At 42.0% G+C, this 25,329-nt stretch overlaps 2 protein-coding genes across 6 annotated transcripts; one reads left to right on the top strand and one right to left on the bottom strand.

Annotated features, from left to right (window-relative positions):
- Positions 1-2,778: 2,778 nt before the first annotated feature.
- LOC101742399 (keratin-associated protein 10-1) lies at positions 2,779-9,962 on the top strand. Of its 4 annotated transcripts, none has more exons than XM_021349387.3 (17): positions 2,779-2,915; positions 2,999-3,207; positions 3,545-3,678; positions 3,770-3,912; positions 4,479-4,740; positions 5,161-5,190; positions 5,540-5,611; positions 5,927-5,950; positions 6,455-6,490; positions 6,580-6,636; positions 7,492-7,569; positions 7,672-7,869; positions 8,164-8,223; positions 8,306-8,398; positions 8,475-8,534; positions 8,972-9,043; positions 9,816-9,962. In XM_021349387.3, exons 4-14 carry the CDS (start codon positions 3,869-3,871, stop codon positions 8,354-8,356), a joined length of 912 nt encoding a protein of 303 aa, XP_021205062.1. In that variant the 5' UTR covers positions 2,779-2,915; positions 2,999-3,207; positions 3,545-3,678; positions 3,770-3,868; the 3' UTR covers positions 8,357-8,398; positions 8,475-8,534; positions 8,972-9,043; positions 9,816-9,962. The 4 variants fall into 4 exon arrangements, with proteins under 4 accessions (XP_021205062.1, XP_021205061.1, XP_021205063.1 ...); XM_021349386.3 differs by having other exon boundaries at positions 3,541-3,678; XM_021349388.3 differs by having other exon boundaries at positions 2,802-2,915; positions 3,126-3,207.
- On the bottom strand, positions 9,949-18,692 carry LOC101742547 (uncharacterized). Of its 2 annotated transcripts, XM_062673640.1 has the most exons (9): positions 18,522-18,692; positions 16,931-17,041; positions 15,909-15,977; positions 14,767-15,362; positions 13,465-13,644; positions 13,117-13,248; positions 12,694-12,876; positions 11,920-12,062; positions 9,949-10,238 (listed from the first exon to the last, which is right to left on the bottom strand). In XM_062673640.1, the coding sequence occupies exons 4-9, from the start codon at positions 14,932-14,934 to the stop codon at positions 9,965-9,967; spliced, it is 1,080 nt and encodes a 359-aa protein (XP_062529624.1). In that variant the 5' UTR covers positions 14,935-15,362; positions 15,909-15,977; positions 16,931-17,041; positions 18,522-18,692; the 3' UTR covers positions 9,949-9,964. The 2 variants fall into 2 exon arrangements, with proteins under 2 accessions (XP_062529624.1, XP_004928224.1); XM_004928167.5 differs by lacking the exons at positions 16,931-17,041; positions 18,522-18,692 and having other exon boundaries at positions 15,909-16,054.
- Between the last annotated feature and the right edge of the window lie 6,637 nt (positions 18,693-25,329).

Genomic DNA, 25,329 nt, shown 5'->3' with positions numbered 1-25,329 from the left:
ACTGGTTGTTTAATTGTCTGTTTATGATACAAGAGCTCGACTTCAAGTCTCAAGGAAGGTTGTGATCTTCACGGAATCTGGTAACCACTTAAAACCACGCCATACAAATGTATTTTACTCTGATATAAAATCGATACAAAACACTTTTAATCCAATATTATAGCGAATGTACCACAACCGTGACTGATTCGATTGCAAGACATGTCAAATCTGAATTTGTTCCGTTTTTAAATTATTATAGTATGGTTATTATTATTATTATTTTTATTGCTTAGATGAGTGGACGAGCTCACAGCCCACCTGGTGTTAAGTGGTTACTGGAGCCCATAGACATCTACAACGTAAATGCGCCACCCACCTTGAGATATAAGTTCTAAGGTCTCAATTATAGTTACAACGGCTGCCCCGCCCTTCAAACCGAAACGCATTTCTGCTTCACGGCAGAAATAGGCAGGGTGGTGGTACCTACCCGTGCGGACTCACAAGAGGTCCTACCACCAGTAAAATATTATTCAATAATGTATTTTTAATTGCTATTTTAAATAAATAACTATTAAATTTAACGATTCCAAGCTACGGTTTTCTGCTTTGTTTTCGGTGCATACATAAAACATACATATACACCCCAAAAACCAAATATATTTCACTGTGGACTGATTCTGGCCGAAAATCGAGCCTGGAGTACAACGGTATTTACAGGCAACTCAATTCTATTTCTCAACAGCAGCGTATTTCGATTTTAAGTGTAGGATAACCATAATATAACCGTTAAGCACAATAAACCCTCAATGAGCAACGCTTAGCATGTAACAAAACTTGTAAAGTTCCATAGATTCTTGTGAAACAAAAAAAACTGTTTGAATGAACTTAGACATTCGTGACACGTTGTTGGACATGGTATCAGCGTTACCTCTATTTTGCAAAACAATGATACTCGTAGTATATAATTGTTGTGAGAGGGTGATGTCTACGCATCCTGACGATATTAATTGGACTTGAATGCCCGCATAAAAATAAAAATAAAGACACACATGAACAATGTTTTGAATAAAATAAACATCATGTTTTTTGTGATTTAATAAAGGCTGACTTATTAATAGTTAATATAACTATTTAAATTCAACAGTATTTATTTATTTTGGATTTCAAACGTATTATTAACTGTAATATAAAGCCTTAAGGCAGTCCCAAATAGACATACCCTTGAGAAGAACTTACAAAAGCAAGTCAACGAGCTATATTTTTTTTATAAATTTTTTCTATTTAAAGTATGTTATCAAAATAATTACAAATACAATACTCAATTACAATGGTAAAATTTTAAAAGCCCGTAAATTTAAAATAAAAACAACATTGCCACGGATAGCTTAGTTTTTAATCCATTAAGTACTCAATCGAAACCGCAGACACATCCGCCGGGGCCATTTACTAGTCTGTATTCACAATACGATACAACATTGTTTCTAATGCAAACGCAGGAAAAATGACTTCCTAATCAGATAATGAGGTAATTATAGTATTTTGGACACGGTCTGCTTTTGTACATTGACCTTTTTATGTGGTCAGTAACGTTAGATTATTGAATTTTTTAAAAGGCCCTTTAGAAAATATTCATCATCATCATTTTAGGCCTTACAGCCCAGGATGGGCCTTAGCCTAGTCCAATATGTCTCTTCAGACTGCTCTGTTCAGGACTTTCTCCTTCCAATTCTTGACACCGATATCTTTGAGGTCCTGCTCTACGCCATCTAACCATCAGAGCTTGGGCCTGCCATGATTTCTGCGGCCCTCTGGTTCGCCATATAGTAGTTGTCTTGGCATTCTGATCTCCTCCATGCGAACTAGATGTCCTGCCTACGTAGGCGTCCAATTTTTATAGTTTTTATGATATTAGGATTTTTGTAAATATCATACAACTCTTGATTATAGTATGGTTATATATATTCATGGCCTTCTTAAATTAATAACTAAACATAACCGGAACAAAAACTGAAAGAACATTAAAGTATATTTAAGACAACATTAAATTGTTATTGTATTATACCAGTGTGTCGTAATTCCGATCCGGTGGTAGATTCTGCGAAGCACTGTTCTTTCTGGGGCTAGTGTTAGTAAATTTTTTCAGGTTGAGCCCGTGAGCTCACTCACCCGACGCATAGCTGGAGGAGCCCGTTAGACCACCAGCGAATAAGAAGAAATATAGAGCTTTATTGATTAAAGTAGTTATTTTAAAACAAATCCAAAAAATACTAGAGATCTTTAAAAATATGTGTGGTGTCGTGGGACACCAGATAGGAACGAAGTTCCTTATTATAAAAATATTAATTTTAAGTTCTATTCGAGGTATAAAGAAAATAAAACTAGAGGTTTCGCAACAACCCACGGTCATTCGGTAACGTGCGAACTTATTGTGGTACACTTCATTCACGGTTGCTTGCTTAAGAGTTAGTGTATTGCGCAAACGAACGTTCTGAGATCGTGGTCAATGAATGATAAAAAAATATGTTATTTTTTGTACGTTATTACAAAGTTAAGTCGTACACTGTGTGCATTACCTATAAAAATCTTACATAACGGACGTTTTTTCCCGGTTAGGGTACCCCTCCGCATCGTCCCATAAGGAACTTCGCTCTAACAATGCTGTCCATGATGTTATGTGCTAATAGTTAAAATAACCATTCTATTTATACTCTCTTTAAATTTAAAAGGTCAAGAATATGTTACATCCTATTTATTAAAGAAAAAAGAAGTATGAATCCTGATCAACATTTAAACTGTCAAAAGTTATTAAGTTGTAAAAGAAACAAAATATTTTTTTCGACTGTCTTGTCTGTCATGTGCCAATTAATGTAGGAAAATGGCCAAAAAATCTGGTGTGAATTTTATGTTAACGTAGTACTAACATACTGATAAAGGTTCGTATCGCGAAATCGAAAATTCTTCTTTGTTACTATCATAAAGACTGTGCGTTGCTGTAAAATGTAGTTATTTATTCCAGATGCGATCAACCTAATGCGTGACATCTTAAAATAATCTCCAAATTGTCGAATGAAGCTATCAAATATGAAACTGAAAAGTAGCTTATCAGAACAAAATGTGTATTTAACATACGTGTGTCTCATCAGTGATATACGGCCAAGCTGTAATACTAGGGATTCAGGACAGAATAAACCTTCATTTAATTTTGTGAACAACGAACAAGAGGATGTTAGTAGTATCAGCGTTGTAAATAATATAATCTTATATTTTGCTCCTTTCTCCACTACTGATTAGTTAAATATCAATTTGTAACGTGCGGAACCGAAATATAATAAAAAATCCTCGCACGCTAAGCGGAACCCAAAAGTGTTGACCAACGCCGCGCGACCGACACCTGCGCAAGATTCGTAAAAATGCAGTCAGTGAGTTTCGAAAAATTTGAATAACGCGCATGCGCCGGTCGCTGCACAAAATTATTAATTTAAAACTATCTTGTTATACTTTGTTGTACCTTAAGTTGTAACGATTAAATAAATGATTAACATTAAAAATTTCAATTAGAAAGAGGCTGATTGCGAAGACGTACCAATTTTAGTAGAACGTTCAAAGGCGCTGCATGAACTAATTGTATCCAAAAAAAAGTCGCCAAACGATAACAATGGACTTAAACAGAAGAATGAAACGGAACCAGCGGCCAATGTAAGTAAAAAATAAGAGCCTGAGGAAACGAAATAAAATAAGACGAACGATGAATTATTATCGAATTTTTCATAAAAAATATTTTTTACAGTCAAGAACAAATCGATCTGAGAGCACAAGCAATTTAATAGAAAATGAAGAAAATAATTTCCTTGGTTTTGACAACCCAAATATACTTAAATTAACAAAGATGAAATGGCTCTCTGAGAACAACGATGAAGCGCTTGATTCTAGGTCAGTTCTATGCCAAATCAAAAAACCAACGCCTGCCTATCATACTTAACTCAATATAGAAGTACACATCGAGATTCTGTTATTGCAGAAAATTCAACGCACTAAGCGGTGCAAGATTAAAGGACCAAAGAAGAGAGTCTTCTTGTAATATTCGTAACATAAAACAATAACAATTACGATGAACACAAACAAATACATATTTTAAGTCGTGCATATATAAGAGCACGGTGTGAATTTTCATACTAAGTAGTAGTACTGTTAAATAATACTTTGAAGACTGTTTCTAAAGCACCAAATTTATTGGTGGTAGGACCTCTTATAAGTCCGCACGGGTAGGTACCACCACCCCGCCTATTTCTGCCGTGAAGCAGTAATGTGTTTCGGCTTGAAGGGTGGGGCAGCCGTTGTGACTATACTGAGACCTTAGAACTTATAATAGGTGGGTGGCGCATTTACGTTGTAGATGTCTATGGGCTCCAGTAACCGCTTAACACCAGATGGGCTGTGAGGCCGTCCACCCATATAAGCAATAAAAAAAAATTTGATTAATTCAAAATTTAACGCAGCTCTCCTTCCCCATCACCTTCATCGAGTACCTGTTCAAGCGGTCACTCACAAGATAATTTAAAAAGAAGCCTTAGTACCAGCGACAAGTATTTATCAACCATAATACAATTGGATAAGGAACATAATATGTTTGGTTTATCAAACATTGCCATAGTCGGTTCAAGACCTTCGAAGAAAATAAAAAAAGATGATGACAAACCAGCTTTTCCTCAAACGGCTATCGTGCAGGTTTGCTGCGGCATGAAATGCTGTAAGCACAAGGTTTGTTTATTGCAACATGTTAAAATAATCTAAAATCTCATTCGACTAGAATAAAATGTTAATTAATTAGAATTAAGTGAACGAATTACAAGCGTTCTCAATATACACGCAATAAAGAGAAAGAGAGAGACTCAGGTCATGAAAGTATTTCTTGCAACCAGGGTGTGAAAAGACATTCTAAAGCTGTAACTGAAGAGAAGTGAACTCTGTAGGATGAATCTCCAAATAGATCAGATCTTTTTAAATTAAACCCCACCAGAGATTCACTGTAAAGTTTTTCATTATTGTTTCACAGTCCCAAAGGATCAATAGTTCTATGTACAGCCAGTATTTAAATAAATATAAAATTATAATGGGAAATAAATATGTACATTACTTACACGATTAAATTTTACACTTACAATGTCATTTTCATTACAGAGTAATACCGATCTTCCAGTTTCTTTAAAAGTAAGTAGTTATCAGTGCATTTATTTTTCAATTTTTTTTATTACTTAGTGTGGACGAGGTCACAGCCCGCCTTGTGTTAAGTGGTAACCGGAGTCCATAGACATATATGACGTAAATGCCGCCACCAACTTTGCGATTTGGTTTCATTTTTTACAGTACAACGGCTGCCCCACCCTTCAAGCCGAAATGCATTACTGCTTGACAGCAGAAATAGACAGGGTGGTGGTATCTACCCGCGCGAACAAATTCGAGCACCGGTGCATCGTAAAATACGAATGCTCCAGATGTCATAACCTATAGGCCACGACGACTTCAAAATATTTCGAATAACTCTAATTTATATTTGTAGTGCGGTGGATGTCGAGGCTTCTGTTTCGATTCAGCGTGTCCTTCCTGCTTTGGAATATGCCCACCCTATTGTGTAAGTTACAGTTTGCAATCGTCCATTAATTTTAACTGCTTAAAAAACAAAAACTATTAATTCTTTTTTGTGTTCCAAAAGAACTTTATTTATTTTAAAACCAAAAAATCTTAATGCTATTTTGAATTTATAACGCACCAAATAAAATTGTCTCTAAGTCTGTGTGATATAATAATATAGGAAATATTAAATTTTATTGGATTAGTACAGTGAGATCCAAACTTTTGAGGTTTACAAGAGATACTACTTATAAGCACAAAATTGCAACTCAGTAATATGTACATATATGTCATTGTGTTATATTTTTTGTTTCAGAATAATCCGCCATATCCATCGCCCGTAAGTTACAATTCAATTACAGTTTTCTGTTCCATTTTAGTAAGCTCTAGGATATGCAGTCTACAATTCTTTCATCATTCATGACTAACGGATCATACATTTATAATTTTGCGTGTATTTTTTGCAAGTGTAAAATTTATTGTATCACATTTGAAGGACAATCCCATTACGAAGCTTTTATACCAGGTTATTATAATATCTATAATTTCATTCGACATAATGCAACATTTCTCTGTTAGTCATTGTATTGTGTTCAGTTTGGCGATAAAATTAATTAGCGGTTCTAAGCTATTGAACCCACATAGATCAGTACCTGATCAGTATCTTGCCTGTTATAGTTATTCCAGAGCAATTAAAACCTCTACGCCAAGATTCCAACTCTGTTACGGCATTCATGTTGCGATTCCTATTGGCTTTATTAAACACTAGGCCAATGATCACCATTTGGCATTTCATTCCGATAAAAAATAACTTAAAATTCATATATTGTCTTGCATCTTGCAGTGTTCATCTTGCCCGAGAGAAAAATGCAGTTGCAAAGTAAATAAACAATTATTTCTATTTAAAAATTACTTTAATTCAATTGACCACAATTTCTACTAGATTTTTCGTTGAATTATATTTTTCAGGTACCTTGCCCTCCAACAAAATGTTTAGTGGATTGCACAACTTGTTTTGGATTAAAGGTAATATAGCAACTTAAAATAAACTTGGGTACAATTAATTTGTGGATATCGAACAGCTATTTTTCTAAGGTATGTTAGCTAGGCCGCGTCAAATAGAAAAGGTCCTATTGTGAAAAAATGCAGCAATATAACGGCAATCGCTTCACCTTATGAAAAATCATCGCTGTATTGGCATTTAGATAAAAAAAATCCTACCTAAGCTGATGGTCTTGAGAGACCGCTTCAGCGTAACCGGACGAGTAGGTGAGCTCACGGGGCTCAAACCTGAAGTTGTTGCTAACCCGAACAAGAGCCGTGCTACGCAGAATCTACCACCGGATCGGAAACGCGACCTACTGAGAATATCCGGCGAGAAACTCAGTGGGCTTTGTGGGTTAATTTATTCGCCGAGCCCTTCGTCGCATGCAACGGGTTCGACGAAAACGATGACCGGGTTGAAATTTCTAGGGGTACAACCGCGAATTTGCCGTAAATTACTTATTCCCCTTAAGTCTCATTTGAATAAAATATGACTTATTTATGTGGTTGAAGTATCCCTTAGTCAGTTAGAAAAGTCAACTTTCGTAGTAGTAGACGTCTTTGCTGTCTAGAATAGCAGTACCACATCTTTTCCCGTGCGAATCGTAATAGCCTACCAAGGGACTTACAAGAGAATACACAGCAACGTTCTCCGAGTATTGTACCAGCATACTACAATCGCCTACACGTATTCACTAATCACGGAGTATATTATGAGTCTACCCGCGTAGGTACTGCTATCCTGCGTATTTTCATTGTTGTATCTACGGCACTCTGGTAACCATTTACACAATGCTCTGCGGCATTAAAAGTAATTCAATATGAGTTTAATTTTAGATAAAACTAAATAAGAAACCAAAGTTTGAGCCTTCTCCTGTTGAGGTGACGCCGCGATCTAGTTCCGTACTTCAAAAGGTAATAAATAAAATTGTACCACACTAAGTGTTTTACTATGGATTTTTAAACAACAACGAGTCTCCGTAACTTGCAATAATATAACGTCTCTATCTCCCTCAGCCTTTAGCAGCCAGATCCTGCCATCATTTACCTCACTGCATGCCGCCCTCATCATGCTTTCCCTACCTTATGCCTTGCTACTGGCCAGCACGTGCGGGTGCTCCTTGCAGTCATCCCGATCGATGCTTTCACAATCCTCCATGTCCCGCTCCAAGAACTCCTAAGCCGAAAATTCCTCCTGAAGAGATGTGTCCAGAGGTATGTTTTCACATTCGTGAAGTCGAAGAATTACGTTAAGTGATAAAGCAAGCAGGATGGTAGAGTAAATGTGTAATTACTGTGAGTGTATTAACATAATATAATAAAATGGGTGGCGATAAATATTTAAATAAAAGTGGAATAGATAGAAATAAAGTAGATAAAAATAAAAGTGAAGTTAAGGTGAGGCTTATCATAATAAACTCGAATTCTTTAAATTTAACATTCTCGTTATTTTAAAACATTAATTAGAAAAATGATAACATTATTAATTTAAATCATTATTTTTTTCAGACTGGAAAATGTGAAGATCCATCCAAAAAAACAAAATGTCCCAATTTGCTTTGCCTTGGCGTAAGATTTTGTTATAAAATCCTAATTTTTTTTATTCTAATTTGAGAAGAAGAAATTGCTAAGCTTAACATTTATACTTTAGAATAATCCAGACATGAAGAAAGAAATTGAAAATAGATTTGGGAAAAGCTAAGTTATGGTTTCTCCGAAACATAAGTCCTGTCGATGCGCTGAGGTATTGTAGTTTTTCATGATAAGGTAAACACGAAATAAAATCAAAATATTAATTAAGGCATCTTTACTTATTTTAGGATAATAATTCGAAGGCAGCACCTCAAAATACAGCCAAATTGAAAAAAGACAGAAAACAAGTACAGTAACTTTTAATTAAAAATTATATTTTAATAATATTAAACATTTTATGAAAATCTATGACCCTGTGAATGTCTTGAGAACAACACAAGCGATTTGGCTAAACATTTTAAATATATTTTTTTTTTATTGCCCTTGTAGGTAGACGACCATACGGCCCACCTGATGGTGAGTGGTTACCGTCGCCCATGGACTTCAGCAATGCCAGAGGCAGAGCCAACCCGCTGCCTACCGTTAGCTCGTAGATAATATATAAATAATAAATAATTCGTTAGCTACCTATTATCTGACTCGATGTCTTGATACGTATGTATCTTGGCCTCCGAAACGAGATTCGTTCATTCTACCTAAATCTAAACTAATTTTTGTAATGGTGAATGTATTACGTTTAAATAAAACCGCATATTAACGAAGTTAATATTTAAATTCATTTCAGTCCAAGAAGAAAGTTGATAAATGCGAATGCGCCGTGCCCGGATGCTTTAGTTGCTTCGTCAGAAGACCACAGGTTGTCTTTAACTATTTATTTCTCCCTCGAAGCATATCATCGCTGTAGAACCGCCGTTCGGATTGTCGATAATCCCATTCTCGCGGATCGCTTGGACCCTCTGGGTCTGCAGAGGGACTTCGGTTCCCTCTGTATTCTGTACCGTATGTTCCATGAGGAGTGCTCTGAGGAATTGTTCGAGATGATACCGACATCTCGTTTTTACCAGCGCACCGCCCGCCACCAGAGTAGAGTTCATCCATACTACCTGGAGCCACTACGTTCATCCACAATGCGTTTCCAGAGATATTTTTTGCCACGTACCATCCGGATATGGAATGAGTTCCCCTCCACGGTGTTTCCCGAGCGCTATGACATGTCCTTCTTCAAACGAGGCTTGTGGAGAGTATTAAACGGTAGGCAGCGGCTGGCTCTGCCCCTGGCATTGCTGACGTCCATGACCGCCGGTAACCACTCACCATCAGGTGGGCCGTATGCTCGTCTGCCTATACGGCAATAAAAAATAAAAAATGTGCAAAAACTCTATTTTGAATTAACGAGTAAAAACATTTTCGTATAAAATTCTATATGAAAGTGATTTTTTAAGAACTATATCAAATGAAACCTATAGATAAATATTAAAGTTCGATTAAGACTAAGACTGGACTATACGAAAAGTTCAAAAAGTAAAATTGTCAAAAAGTGCACGTAGCAGATTTTGGTTTGACAACGACGATATTCAAATTTTTTGTTAGTACCTATAACTTAGATATTTTAATATTAATTTCTACAGAAACCCGACCCATGTATCATGGAAAACTTAACTGAATCAAAAGAAAACCAATCAGCTGATGGATCACCTCTTCCGAATACTTCGAACACGTAACAGGATAGCAATACCGATTAAAGTTTGAATAAAACCAAAATTTTATCTATCAAATTTTATTTTTGTTCATAATCTCTGGACACGATATATCTTTGAATGCAATGTTTGTGAGAAGGCATCTTGCTCGCGATCTGGTCTACCACTGTAGATGGCGGCGTTCCCTGAGCTATGTGACAGTAATCGCTACAGTACATAAACGGAGCGATGTTAGTTTGATAGGGATTGGACGGGAAAGGTGCTAAGTCGAAAGATTCTCCGTGTGACCACGATGCAAGCGACGAGGATGCAAATGGAGACTTGTATTTTTTCTTAGTTTCTGATTCAAAAACCCTAAGGGAATAAAAAATTTGTCAACACCTTGAAGCACTTTAGCCTAATGTAAAACGCCCAGCATTTATGATGAGTGACGTCAGAATTTATATCTGAGGGTAGGATTTTTAAGCACATATGCACGTAATAGGTTCACGAACAACTTCCTCGATGGAAATATAAAATCTTGTATAAAAGGAAACTGCCGATAGGTACGTGTGGATATATACACTTTTACAATAAACCATTTGTATTTCTCTTGTATCTTTGGTGTATCTTTGGTTTTCTCTAAAGTAGCGTATTAGCAAAAAAAGTATCTTAAAGTAAAATGTGCTCTAAAATATAAAGTATTCGTATTGTATTATAATATTTAGGCTTTTTTTTTTTTTTTTTTGGTCAGAGGAAATCGCCGGACTTCCGCCCTCCACTGGGGATAGAGGGCGGAGCATGTCAGAGTCGAACTGACTAAAACCTCCTGTCGCTCAACAACCAACGTCCAAACCTCGCATGAGACAGAACTCATGAAGAGGCAGAGGGGGGAAAGTGAAGCGTTTAGTGCGGAGCACATCTCTCCCATCACCCTCCCCCTCGGGACGCCGGACCGGCGGTCGTCGGCGCCACGACCACCAGCCCTCTCGGTCGGCAGGCTATCCGAAGCCCGCCTAGATGGCGCCGGTTAGAGTGAGCTATCCTACGGAATACCCCGCTGGACCAGAACCAGCGTGAGTCGAGGATAGCCGGCCTTCCATCACCCGGATGCTCTTGCGTAAAACGCGTGCAGAGCAGCTTGCACGTCGTCTTCTTAGGCCCCCTTCGCCGGTCCCCAGACCGACATGTGAGGGGGACCCGAAACACTTAGAGGGCCAGGGCTTGGGCGAGATCCGCCTCCCTGGCCCCCGCTCGACGGCGGCGGGATTGTGCGTCTCTCACGCGCCCCGCCGCCTCCTTCTGCGAGATGGTGCACTCGCAGAAGTCGAGCATCGCCTTCCACGACTCGTCGTCGCCGAGCATCGATGCCACAACACTCGGCAACGACAAGTCGTTTCCTACTTTTGCGACGAGGACACGGCGCCACCCCTCCCATGCGGGGCAGGCGACGAGCGTATGCTCTGCCGTGTCCAAGTCGCAATCACAATGGTGGCACTCTGCCGTCGGCTCGGCTCTGATCCGGTGCAGGAACTCACCGAAGCAACCATGCCCAGTGAGCACCTGCGTGAGCCGGAAAGTGAGGCGTCCTCTGTCACGATTCACCCAATCCACAAGGACCGGGCGAATCGCCTCGACGGTCCTACGACCGGCCGAAGGATCAGCCAGCCGCCTGGACCATGACTCCAGCACGGACCGCCGAGATTGGGCCCTCCGCGCTCTGACCACACTGTGGCTGGGACGCGCCACGCCCCGGGCGCGAAGGTCAGCCCGCCACTGATAGTCAGCGGCGAGCGCCTCCGCTTCCAGAGCCCAAGGCGGCATAATATTTAGGATACTCAAAAATATTATTCAGAATGCTTGAGTGGCAAATATATGTAGGTGTCATTTTTCAAGCTATGACCACGAGCTGTCAAGGCACAAATAACGTCTTCCTTCGAACGTACTAATCTGATTTGTCAGCTCGATGTGGTAAGAAATGTAAGGTGTGGTTTATCAAAGGCCTACTACAAACTTAACATGATCATAGTTGTTGTAAGAGAATTTAAAGATGTACCCTTGGATATTATTAACTGGATTGTGGCAAGCCGCGACTTCTTTGCACTCTTTCTTAACGTGTATTCTGTCATATACCGCTCTGTGTTGCTTGGACAATAATGGCATCCAGACTTCTTTGAGCCTTGGACCGAATCCTCGAACCTGTATATTGTCAACTATTAGACGTTTAAGAAACAATAAAATAAAAGCAGATGATTTTGAAATACTTGATGCTACATAAAATGAAATATCTATATCGACGCTTGAAAGGCAAATGTGACTAAGCGACAATGTCCTTCTTCAAACGAGGCTTGTGGAGAGTATTAAACGGTAGGCAGCGGCTTGGCTCTGCCCCTGGCATTGCTGAAGTCCATGGGCGACGGTAACCACTCACCATCAGGTGGGCCGTATGCTCGTCTGCCTACAAGGGCAATAAAAAAATGTGTGAACTTTACAGTAGACCAATTTAAAGTTGAAATACCTGAAAAAAGTTATATTTTAACGAATCTAGCTGTAGGATTGAAATTATTTTAATAGATCTAGAAATATATTTTTTTTGCGCATCGAATATAGTTATTGGCTATCATTTATGTATTTAATAAAGCAGTTATTGTCGCTTAGTCATGTTTGCCTTTCAAGCGTCGATATGTATGTAAAAGATTACGGAAGCTAATGACATGAAAATGCGGGGAGCATAACCTGATTTCGCTTCTACAAGTAAACAATCCACGCTAACCGCAGCAATATGTTTTTTAAACTAAAATTTTCAAACTACTGTTCTTTTTAATTTAACCTTCGGTGTATCGAATTCAGAATAAAAAGTAATATGGTCCTTTGCGCCAATCCCATACTGGTCTTCAGCAGAAAATGGCTTATGATATGTTCTATATGTAGACACATATGGATCTAGCAGCCTCCTAAATCCTGCTGCAGTCTCCGGTATTATTGGAGCTTCGTTTCTGCCAGCTGCTACGACCTTTGAAATTGTAATTGAAATAATAAAATTTTCAAAGATTACGACAACTATAAGATAATTTATCATTCTAACCAAAAATTTTGTATAGATATAAAATATAGTTTTCATTTTTATTGATACCGTTAAATTATGATGGTTGATTTTGTTGAAAAAATTTGGTTATAGTCATTCTATACAAACACTGTTCACTAACAACAAAATTGTGTTGAATGTTTTTAAACTTATAACGTTATTACTTACGTCAAAAATATATTCAGGATCGGGTGCCTTCACCGTGATTTCCTGGGGGACCGTGGCCGGCTTTGTCACACCCCTAAAAGTATCCTTCATTTCCGATATCATGATTGGTTGATTTATATTTTTTCCTTGTAACTAAAAAATCGAAAATTCAACACGATTCTTAAATTATAGAACCATCAAACACTTATCTTTTTTTTATTTTTATTGCTGAGATGTGTGGACGAGCTCACAGCCCACCTGGTGTTGTGGTTACTGGAGCCCATAGACATCTATAACGTAAATGCGCCACACACCTTGAAATCTCTAAAACTTGACCCATTTTATTATCAAATTCAAAATTATTATTACACGTTTCTCGACTCCGGTCATGAATATAACTCGGCGGCAATTTATGGAGCAGTCCGATCTTTCCATCGCCTTATTCGGGTTCGGCTTCACGCAGTATTCACCTGTTGTCGTCTTGTATGTTTCCTTCTCGACGACCATGTCTCGTCCGGTAACTCTCTCTGGTAACGGGTCATCGATTTTCTAAGTAAAAAGAAACTTTATAATAATACGATGGACTTTTGTCTGTTGTTGATAACCGATTAACTGAATATTACGGAATTCAGTATTTAGTCATATCAGTTTTTATTATTATTATTTTATTGCTTAAATGGGTGGACGAGCTCACAGCCCACCAGGTGTTAATTGGTTACTGGAGCCCATAGATATCCACAACGTAAATGCGCCACCCACCTTGAGATATAAGCTCTAAGTGTCTCAAGTATAGTTACAACGGCTGCCCCACCTTCAAACCGAGACGCATTACTGCTTCACGGCAGGGTGTTGGTACCCACCCAGGCAGACTCACAAGAGGTCCTACCACCAAAATTATTTGGCTATTTAAATTGAAGAACATTTGTACGGATTTGGGTCGCAACGGGGTGACCATTTAATAGAGCGCCTTGTGGTGCAAGGCATGATTGAGGGTAGGAGACGACGCGGCAGATCACCGTTACGATGGACTGACCAAATAAAGGCAGCTCTAAGCGGTTCCATCAATGAGTGCACAAGTAAGGCCGCGGTACGCGAGGTATGGCGACGTCTTGTGAAGCACACCACTACCCGAATTAATGACCACGACCACTTTGCCAAGACTATAAAGGACTAAGAAGAAGAAATTAAAGAAATACATTTGGAGTTTTAGGATGACTGGTCACAAAAAAAAACATATTAGAATCTTATAATAAACATGGAAAGAAAAAAAACTTTTTTATTATTTTTTTTATTGCTTAGATGGGTGGACGAGCTCACAGCCCACCTGGTGTTAAGCGATTACTGGAGCCCATAGACATCTACGACGTAAATGCGCCACCCACCTTGAGATATAAGTTCTAAGGTCTCAAGTATAGTTACAACGGCTGCCCCACCCTTCAAACCGAAACGCATTACTGATTCACGGCAGAAATAGGTTGGGTGGTGGTAACTACCCAAGAGGGCTCACAAGAGGTCCTACCACCATGATCAAAACATGATCAAAGCATGATCAAACAATAAAAGTATTCCATTTGGATTAAAAACCAATTTAATTAAGGGGTAATATTGATAACTTATACGGATGTATTTCGATAATAAAACTGGAAATCATACTGCAATACGAGTACTTACGCAATCGAAACTGTGTGGAAGTGCCGGAATGTGACGAAGTCCAATACTGGTCGCTGTTCTCGTTTCATTACTGGAAAGTCTTAACGGAATATTGTATTGAATGTTACCCCAAGTATTGACGTTTTTAATTAAAAGATCATCGAGAACTAAACGATTTTTTGAGGACATCTTAAAATCGAATACAATGTACAAAATGTGTTAGGTAAATGCGTAAATAAACTTCAATATTATGACAATATTGATTCAAAGAGATTATGTATCATCACATGTTTTATTTTGTCAAACAGTTCAAAGTATTCTTTCAAGTCATTACGCTCATAAAAATAACAGCATAATTGAAAATTAAATCAAAATTTTAATTTCGTTAGAACGTTCTAGAATACAGCAGAAAGCAGCTTCTTCATTGATCTTTTCTTTTTCTTGAAAGCCGGGTTCCTGCCTATATCGTGCCGATAGTCTACCACCTCAGAAGTTTGTATATACATCGGTAGTAATACTTCATTCTCCGAAAGCCATTCTATGACGTAATCGGTGATCACTTCAATGTGATGGGATTTTGTGAACTCGGTGCGGATCTCGTTAATTGCTTTTCGTTCCTAGGTAAAGTACGAATTAATAATATAAAAATCTGATTTTAACATCTTTTACTGCCTTTTCTAACACAAGTTTCTCAATGATTTCTGATAGAAGACGCGGTATTCCCAAATGCCTTGAGGCGTCCTCGGTTATAATACACTCGTTTAAAAATGATTAGGGAATATCCTTTTCAGACTAGTGACCACCCAAACTCTTCGAATAAGCTGATCAAAGACGAACCGCAAGTATAATCTAAATGCTTGAACAACTCTTCTTTGTCTCCACCTTATCCCACTAGGTAGGGTCGGCACAGCGAATTTTTCTAATCCATTCTCTTCTATCAACCGTCATCTCAATACACACACTCCTCTCTCTCTCTCTCATATCGTCATTCACACACTCCATCCTTGTCTTCTTCGGTCGATCTCTTCCCCCTCTACTTTGCACTACCATTTCCATACATTTCCTAGTCACATGCATCTCCTTTCTACGCATCACATGTCCATACCACGTTAATCGGAATACTGATTTACAGTATTTATTTAATTATACTCGAGATGATTTACCTGGTCATCATAAATTCTCTGTCCCATACCATATAGTGCCTCCATCACCGTTTCACCGCTACTTTGGCCCTAATTAAAAATTAATATTTTTTGAATAATAATTACAAATTCGATTTGATAACATGAAATGGCATGTAAAACTAGTTTTTTTTGTTTAAATTTGTTTTTTTTTGTTTTTATGGCGTAGGTTGATGGAAGAGCTCACAGCCTACCTGGTGTTAATTTGTTACTGGAGCCCATAGACATTTACAACGTAAATGCCGCCACCCACCCTGAAATATGAGTTCGAAGGTCAATATAGTCAATATGTCAATATGTAGTTACAACGGCTGCCCCACCCTTCAAACCGAAAAGTATTACTACTTCACGGCAGAAATAGGCAGTGTGGTGGTATCTACCCGTGCGGACTCACAAGACGTCCTGCCACCAGTTATTACGTAGATTAATAATTTATTAATAATAATAATAAAAAAATTATGAATTAATTTTGCGGGTTTTTTACTACACGATGTTATTCCTGCACCATGGAAGTCAATCGTGAACATTTGTTAAGTAGGTACGTATTTCATTAGAAAAATTGGTACCCGCCGGCGTGATTCAACCACCGGTGCATGGCTAGATACGAATGCACCGGACGTCTTATCCTTTAGGCCACGATGACTTCATCATTACAATTCATTCATTTCTATCACGAAAAGTAAGTTTAACAATATTTTTTTTCGTACATTTTTTGTACATACATATTTATTTTTATATTTATTCTAAGAATATAAAATATTAAAGACATGACCTAAAGGTCTTAGTTACCAGGTCATAAAGTCCCTTAAAAAAAACTGACATTTAAAACGTGCGTCCGATGTTTAACACTGATTAATGTATATTCGAAAAATCACTCATAATTATGCAGTTCAGACAGTAGATTTAAGACTTCGACCTCACGTCTTAAGATGGCGATAAGTCATGATGTCCATAGGCACCAGTAAAGCGAATAATAAATAAACTTAATCAACAACGTGAAGTACCTTCGGCAAGAGTTCTTTGACCATAGCGAATAACTCGTCAGTCTGTTGATGATACAAAAAGTACGCCCACGGCGAACTGAAGTATTCGTAGAAATTGTCAATCTTCTTCGTCTGAACGAAAATCACATTGTCATGGTTACATCGTTAAATTACACAATGGACACTAATTATTATCATCGAGTTGTACGTTCGAACCGTATCTCGCAATAACAGAAATATTTTTTAGTATTACGCTATCGTGTTTTATAATCTTAATTATTTTCCTTATATTTTTATTCTCCTACATCATACCGAAGACCTAGTAATTACCACTAATTTGTTAATCGAACAACCAACCTATAAAAAAAAGGGTACGTGTACTTATGTACGCACGTAAGAAGTTATACTTTATTTTTATTTAATTTATTTCAATTTTTTTATTTAAATTTTAATCAATTTGAAAAAAAATCGATTAAACAACATGCTCAAACACGCATATTGGACATCCCTTTTCTTGACATCGTATAAATTCGGTAATTCTCGGTACGGTTCGGAAAGTTCACCTGCGGCTATATTCAGACTCGCCAAGTTACGTCGGTCGTATTGTAATGACCGATTTATTGGGCAACTTCATTTCTGTTAATTTTGTGTCACGGTGCGCGTGCATCGTAAAATTTCACTCTCATCAATTTTTCATAACGCGCCTAAAGAAGTATAACTTCAAAAATATATTTACTAACAATCACGCCACGATAACTGGTCCTGTGCTAAGTTCATAAAGAACTTGTGTTACAGGTACCAGATAACGGAAATAAATGTAAGATTTTTTATTATACACATACATATATTTAATATACATCCATATCACTGGAAAAGACATTTTATATTTATCATACAAATATCTTCCCTTGGCAGGGTTCGAACCCGCGACCCCCTTGTGTAGTGACCATGTCACTTACCACTACACCAGACGGCCGACCTATAGATCATTCGTGTGCGAGCTTTTGTTGTAACCCGACAGGGGTACTCGTCTGATGCATTCCACGATTACGATCATCATATCACGGGCAGCGGCATTCAATATGAGAGGTCTATGGGCAGCGGCCACTCTAGAAGCTATCCTGGTTACACAGGGCTGATAAGCGAGCTCACGTGGGCTCAGAGTGAGAGACTCTGCTAACATCTGCACTAGCAACAGTACTGCTTCGTTGAATACGCCAGCGGATCGGAACAGCGACTCATTGAGAAGATCTGGTGAGAAACGCAATGGGTTGTGTCTGTGGATTGAGTTCCACGTGAACCCTTCGTCGCATTCGACGAGTTCGACAAGACCAATGACCGGTCGTTGGAATGCCCAGGTGCTACGTTTCTGGGTGTATTGTTGACCGCACCTATCTACTTCACCCGGAACCCAAATGCTGGACCGTATAATGCAGAGTAGTACTTTAGCCCAAAACCAAAAGATAAAAATCTTCAGTGGCTCTAGTCCGAAAAGGCGCAGTCCCAAGGACTGTGTATTTAAAAAAAAGATATTTTTTTATTAGCAAAAGTTTCAAATAAACAAGTCCTACCCTTATATGATATTAATTATTAAAAAGTTTAGCTTACTTACAGTGAACCTCACATGAACATTATTCAAAACAACAGCAGATAAACCAAATATGTTTTTGAATTTTTCTATCGAATACGGTTTGCTGCTTAGACACGTTATGCCATCCACAATCATATTATTATTTAGATGCAACTTAAAATAGCCACTTTTGAAAGTCTCCATTACGAAGCCCTGGAAATAATGACGTAACATAAGAGAAGTTGATTCAAAACAAATACCATATGATTTTTACATAATACTTTTACTCACTTAAGTATATAGGGGGAGTATTCTAAGTTCGCGCCGGTAGCTACCACAATCCTGCCTATTTATGTCGCTAAGCGGTCACGCGTACAAGTTTGAAATTCCGTACAAATCACTCATGCGTTCAACAGGTGCACCGCCTCACGGAGCACATTCTTGTGGGGCTTAATCGACCAAAACCGTTATACACGGGAGCTCTCTTCTTCGACGTCGCAAAAGCGTTCGACAAAGTTTTTTTTTTTTTTTTTTTTTTTTTTTTTTTTTTTTTTTTTTTTTTTTTTTTTTTTTTTTTTTTTTTTTTTTTTTTTTATGATTGAAAGTTTACTGGTGGCCCGAAGGCCTTTCCAGTTTCACCAGGACAGGTGGGCGAGCAAAGGCTCAGCCAAGAGGGGTGGGATTTGCTAACAACTGCCCGAGCGCCTCCGAAGGAGACCTAACAACTCAAGAGCAATTGTTTCGCGAATGAATCTACTACCGGATCGGAATCGCGACCCGCTGAGAAGATCCGGCGAGAAACTCAGCGGGCTGATGCATGGGTTAGGTTGCACGTCGACCTCTTTGTCGAGTTCGACGAGTACGGTTACCGGGGTCCCTAAGCCTGCCCCTAGTATTAGAGCTGAAGGCATCTAATGCAAAGGTTATTGGATCTGATGGATCCGTAAGGACGTGTCTAGGGCGTCGACGGTGACTGGCTCCTGCATGATCAGGATTCGGGGAGTAGTCAGCGGCGGCAACGATAAGGCGATTATCATGACGCATAGCCTTATCGAAGTATCGTTCCGACGCTGACTTCATGTATTTCCGAATTGATTCGAGGCCCAGGTCGTCGTGTAGGTCAACGTTCCTCACGAACCACGGAGCCCCGACAGCTAACCTGCAAAAGCGGGATTGTAGGGATTGGAGGGTGTCTATGTGTGTGCGGGCCGCGTGAGCGAACACCACACTCGCGTAAGTCATGACGGGCCTTATGCAAGTTTTGTAAAGTGTCACCTTGTTCCGAAGGGACATTTTACTCCGCTTACAGATCATGGGGTAGAGTCTACCGAGAATAAACGCGGCACGGTCACGGACTGATTTTATATGCGGGCGGAATGTCATCGATGCATCCAGGGTAACGCCCAGGTACTTGACCTTCCTGGCCCAGGGTATGGGTTGTCTAAAGAGAGTAATCGGGGGTGTGAGATTCCTCCTCCTAATCCGGGAGGAAATCCGTGTGGAGCTTCCCCTCTGAAATAGCACCGCAGTACTTTTCGCTGGGTTGATGTCTATGCGCCATTTTCGGAACCACTGTCCTAGGGCTAGGGCTGCGCTCTGAAGCTTCTTCGCGATTAGGGACTTATTTCTACTAGAATAGTAAACAGTCGTGTCGTCGGCGAATAAAGCTAAATGGGTCGGCGGCGACCGGGGAATATCGTTGACGAATAAGCTAAATAGGAGGGGTGAGAGGACAGAGCCTTGCGGGACTCCAGCTGTGAGAGGTCGTGGGGAGGAGCGGGTTCCCTCGACTCGATATCAAAAAGAGCGGTTCGACAAGAAGTCCCGTATGATGAGCACGAGACTATCCGGCACGCTCATGTTGAATAGTTTGAAAATCAAACCATTGTGCCAGACTTTGTCGAACGCTTTTGCGACGTCGAAGAAGAGAGCTCCCGTGTATAACGGTTTTGGTCGATTAAGCCCCACAAGAATGTGCTCCGTGAGGCGGTGCACCTGTTGAACGCATGAGTGATTTGTACGGAATCCGAATTGTTCATCGATGAGAATGCCCTTGGATGAGACGAAGTCTCTGAGGCGTTTGTAGAGCAGACGCTCATACAGTTTGCCTAGAGACATGAGGAGGCTAATCGGGCGGTAGCTCGTCGGATGATTTTTTGGTTTACCAGGTTTATGTATGCCGATAACGTCCGCTTCTTTCCACACCGCGGGAAAGATACAGTTCGCCATAGCGGCATTGAAAATAGATGCCAACATCACGATGAGTTGGACGGGTAGAAGTTTAATAACGCGGTTAGATATACAGTCGGAACCGGGAGCCTTGCGAGGACGTAGGTCTTTGATCAAGTCTTTAACTTCTATCGGGGTGACGGGTGGTAATGCATCCGATGGTGGCAAGGAGGCTCTGCGTTCTACCTCACTGTCTACTAATTCTACATGAACAGGGTCCACGGATTGAGTGCTGGGCGTGCACTGGGTTTGCAATGTATCGGCCAGCAGCTCTGCTTTTTCGTCATCATCGAACGCCGCGAGTCGGCCTGAGGGGCCTACGAGGGGGGGCATAGTTACTACCGTATCCGATTTGAGAGTACGAGCTAAGCGGTAGTAAGACCTTTGGGAGGGCGCGAGTCCTTCTAAGAAATCAGACCATCTGGCATCTCGGACTTCGGCGATGCGAGACTTTACGTCGCGTTGTAGGGCACGCATTCGAATACGATTTTCCGCGGTAGGATACCTGTCGTAGGCGCGTATCGAGGCGTTCTTAGCTCTAAGGAGTTCCCTAATATCGTCGGACAATTTGAAGCGGTGAAGGAAGTCCTCCGCTACAACTTGTTTCGATGACCTATCTAATGTCGAGGTGATGTGTGACGTTAAGATGTCTATGGCTTCAGCGGTATCCTGAGGAGACGGGATAGAGTCCGGGTTAAACGGGAGCGATGGTGGATCAGATTCAGCCAGGCTGATGCCCAGCGTGTGCCAATCCACCACAGTCCTCGTGACGGGAACGGAATCGGGAGCGCGACCGAGCTTCATAACGACGGGACGGTGGTCTGAATCTAACTCTGAAACTACTTCGATCGAGTGTAAGCGCAGAGTTACGTTTTTTAATAACGCTATGTCGAGTATATCCGGGCGATGCGCGACATTTAGCGGGTAGTGAGTCGGGGCCAGCGGAGCGACGATATCGAAGGCGAGATCATCGACCAAAGCGTCAAGCCGCCTGCCATTCGGGGTTGTGGTGTGTGAGTTCCACCTGATGTGTTTACAATTTAGGTCGCCCGCCAGAATGACAGAGCTCCCCGTACCGAGCAGCGCCTCGATATCACTGCTTAGAACGATCTTATCCGGTGGAAGATAAACGGACGCGATAACGATCGGCGCGTGTCCCGTCAGTGAGATTCGGCACACTGATGCTTCGATATTAGCGAGCGCGGGAGGATCGAGCGGGACGCAATGCAGGGCTCTTCTATAGTAAATGACGGTACCACCACCACGGGCAGAGAGCCTGTCGTTCCTGACCATGTTATAGTTCGCGATTTTAGGGTCACGGCGCGCGGGCTTAAGTAGGGTCTCCTGCACTAAAAAGATATCAATTTGATGGTCACGCAAAAAGTCAGAAACCTGATCACGTTGATTTGCGAGACCGTAAGCGTTAAAAAATCCTATCGTTACGGATAGGGGCTTTATTCTACTTATATACGCCATTGATTACCGGCGGAGTGAGGGGAGGACGTACGTATTTAATGACGCGTATACGTCGGCGTATTCCTGCACAACGGCGATAAAGTGTTGTGCAGTGGAGGCAGCGCGAATGGCGTCGCCCAAAGCGTTAACGCGCTCAAAGTTGATCGACTGAAAGAAGTCGATCGCTAAAGCGAGATTTTCGGACGCGGTCGGAGGGCAAGTCGCGGGAGAGGGACGAGTCGCGGGGGTGGGACGAATCGCGGAGGAGGGAGTTGTAGCCGTGTTCGTGTACGGCAGCGGTTTTGCCCAGGCCGAGACACTGGGCACCGCCGCCGGAACGAACGCTGGCTTAGCCTGCGACGCAGAGGGTGCCGAGGCTTTGATGTCTGGGCCGGAAGCTCGGAGGCGGTTTTGGCGGGCGACGCGGCGATTTATTTTAGGGGCTCGGGGGCAACCACGGTAATTCGCGGGGTGACCCTGTGTTCGACACAGGACGCAGCTAGGCGGTTCCGTCGCGGTTTTTTGGTCGCGAGCGCAGAGGGCCGTGGCGTGATCGCCCAAACACTTAACACATCGGGGGCGCGCGTGACAGTTACGGGAAGAGTGCCCGTACAATTGACAGTTATGGCACTGGCTAGGAGTGCCTTTTTTATGAGGGGCTTCGACAGCGATACCAGAGAGCCTACAGACGGTCTGTGTGTTAAAGATTTTCTTACCCTCGGGGGTAGGCTGGAGAGCGACTAGAACCATATTATATGGCTCCCTACCGCGACCGGTGTGCATACGGTGCACAGAATTCACTGGTAGGCCTTGTTCTAACAGGTCGGCTTTTACGAGCTCTACATCTAACTCTTTAGGGATTCCGCGTATTACAACGCGGAGTTCGCGCTCCTCCTGGAGCGTATACGTATGGAAACTTATACGCTCCTTACGGAGGTAAGAAGAGAGGGCCCTATGGTCGTCGGGTGTTTGAACCTTAATTTGAATGCCGTTCGCGAGGTTACGGGCATTCGTGAAATTTATATTTTTGGCCTTAAGGGCCAGGCAAACTCGATCCCAAGCTGCCTTCTCCTGAAGGATAACCGGGGGAGGGGTCTGGGTTTTATTTTGTGCCACCGGACGCGGCGACGGAGTGGCACGGGCTGGGGGCGCAACGGGAGTCTGAGGGCGGGGGCGCGACGCGTTCACGGCTTTGCTAATTTTAGCGGCCGCGGGAGCTCGATACTCCGCGGCACGCTTCTTACCCTTCTGTACCAGGGTGAATCCATCCGTCGATGAGGCGGGGGCGAGGTCGACCTCCATGTCCGAGTCAGAGTCGGAGCACGAGGAGGCGGGTGCAGGCGACCTACGAGCAAGTGTAGGTGTTTTAGAGGGCGCGACGGAGGCCGCGGATGATCGCTCAGCTGAAACGATGGTCACGGCGGACGACGCAGCAGCTTTTCTCGCCAGTATAGGCGACACGGGAGCGGCAGGCACGACAGAGGCTGCGGTGCTCAATGCAGAAGCTCTGCACGCAGGTACAGGCGACGCAGGAGCAGCGAGCGCGGCGGAGTCCTCGAGAGGGCTCGCAGTGTGATTGGCCTTGAAGGCCAGAAACTCCGAGGCGAGCTGTGGGTGGCGAAGTCGGAGGAATTCCGCGAATACAGCGTCCATGATCGCTGAGTACCCAGGTGGGGCGGCCCCGGGTCTTGAAAACACTCGCCTTGCGGCGAGGCCCCAACTTCTCGGACCTGAGCGGTTCTATTGAACACAGGTGGCAATGCGGCGCGATTACTACAGGACAAAGAAAAAGCACAACAAAACAGAAATTACGAAAAGAAACAAAACAAATAAATACTTGCAGGAAACCACTTGGTCGGCAGATGTATCACGAACACAGGCCGCGCGAACAATGGCCGGGCTAACAAAAGCCGGGCGAACAAAGACCGGGCGATCGAGTGGACGATGAGCACGTCCGCACGTGACGGGTGCCTCTATCGGAATGTTCGACAAAGTCTGGCACAATGGTTTGATTTTCAAACTATTCAACATGGGCGTGCCGGATAGTCTCGTGCTCATCATACGGGACTTCTTGTCGAACCGCTCTTTTCGATATAGAGTCGAGGGAACCCGCTCCACCCCACGACCTCTCACAGCTGGAGTCCCGCAAGGCTCTGTCCTCTCACCCCTCCTATTTAGCTTATTCGTCAACGATATTCCCCGGTCGCCGCCAACCCATTTAGCTTTATTCGCCGACGACACGACTGTTTACTATTCTAGTAGAAATAAGTCCCTAATCGCGAAGAAGCTTCAGAGCGCAGCCCTAGCCCTAGGACAGTGGTTCCGAAAATGGCGCATAGACATCAACCCAGCGAAAAGTACTGCGGTGCTATTTCAGAGGGGAAGCTCCACACGGATTTCCTCCCGGATTAGGAGGAGGAATCTCACACCCCCGATTACTCTCTTTAGACAACCCATACCCTGGGCCAGGAAGGTCAAGTACCTGGGCGTTACCCTGGATGCATCGATGACATTCCGCCCGCATATAAAATCAGTCCGTGACCGTGCCGCGTTTATTCTCGGTAGACTCTACCCCATGATCTGTAAGCGGAGTAAAATGTCCCTTCGGAACAAGGTGACACTTTACAAAACTTGCATAAGGCCCGTCATGACTTACGCGAGTGTGGTGTTCGCTCACGCGGCCCGCACACACATAGACACCCTCCAATCCCTACAATCCCGCTTTTGCAGGTTAGCTGTCGGGGCTCCGTGGTTCGTGAGGAACGTTGACCTACACGACGACCTGGGCCTCGAATCAATTCGGAAATACATGAAGTCAGCGTCGGAACGATACTTCGATAAGGCTATGCGTCATGATAATCGCCTTATCGTTGCCGCCGCTGATTACTCCCCGAATCCTGATTATGCAGGAGCCAGTCACCGTCGACGCCCTAGACACGTCCTTACGGATCCATCAGATCCAATAACCTTTGCATTAGATGCCTTCAGCTCTAATACTAGGGGCAGGCTTAGGGACCCCGGTAACCGTACTCGTCGAACTCGACAAAGAGGTCGACGTGCAATCTAACCCATGCATCAGCCCGCTGAGTTTCTCGCCGGATCTTCTCAGCGGGTCGCGATTCCGATCCGGTAGTAGATTCATTCGCGAAACAATTGCTCTTGAGTT

The sequence above is a fragment of the Bombyx mori genome, chromosome 18 (genome assembly GCF_030269925.1).
Source record: "Bombyx mori chromosome 18, ASM3026992v2".
Lineage (NCBI taxonomy): Eukaryota > Metazoa > Arthropoda > Insecta > Lepidoptera > Bombycidae > Bombyx > Bombyx mori.
Note: the sequence above shows the minus strand (reverse complement) of the source record. Positions and strands in the feature narration are given on the sequence as shown.

What these genes read in the sequence shown, in the direction of transcription:
- LOC101742399 (XM_021349386.3), top strand. Translation starts at nt 3,049, where the DNA reads ATGAAGCTATCAAATATGAAACTGAAAAGTAGCTTATCAGAACAAAAT. An exon ending in ATCCGCCATATCCATCGCCC is followed by an intron (nt 5,951 to 6,454) that starts GTAAGTTACAAT and finishes TGCATCTTGCAG; the next exon opens with TGTTCATCTTGCCCGAGAGA. An exon ending in CCAATTTGCTTTGCCTTGGC is followed by an intron (nt 8,224 to 8,305) that starts GTAAGATTTTGT and finishes TTTATACTTTAG; the next exon opens with AATAATCCAGACATGAAGAA.
- LOC101742547 (XM_062673640.1), bottom strand. Translation starts at nt 14,934, where the DNA reads ATGTCCTCAAAAAATCGTTTAGTTCTCGATGATCTTTTAATTAAAAAC. An exon ending in TTCCACACAGTTTCGATTGC is followed by an intron (nt 13,645 to 14,766) that starts GTAAGTACTCGT and finishes CTTTTTACTTAG; the next exon opens with AAAATCGATGACCCGTTACC. An exon ending in CTGAATTCGATACACCGAAG is followed by an intron (nt 12,063 to 12,693) that starts GTTAAATTAAAA and finishes GACAATATACAG; the next exon opens with GTTCGAGGATTCGGTCCAAG.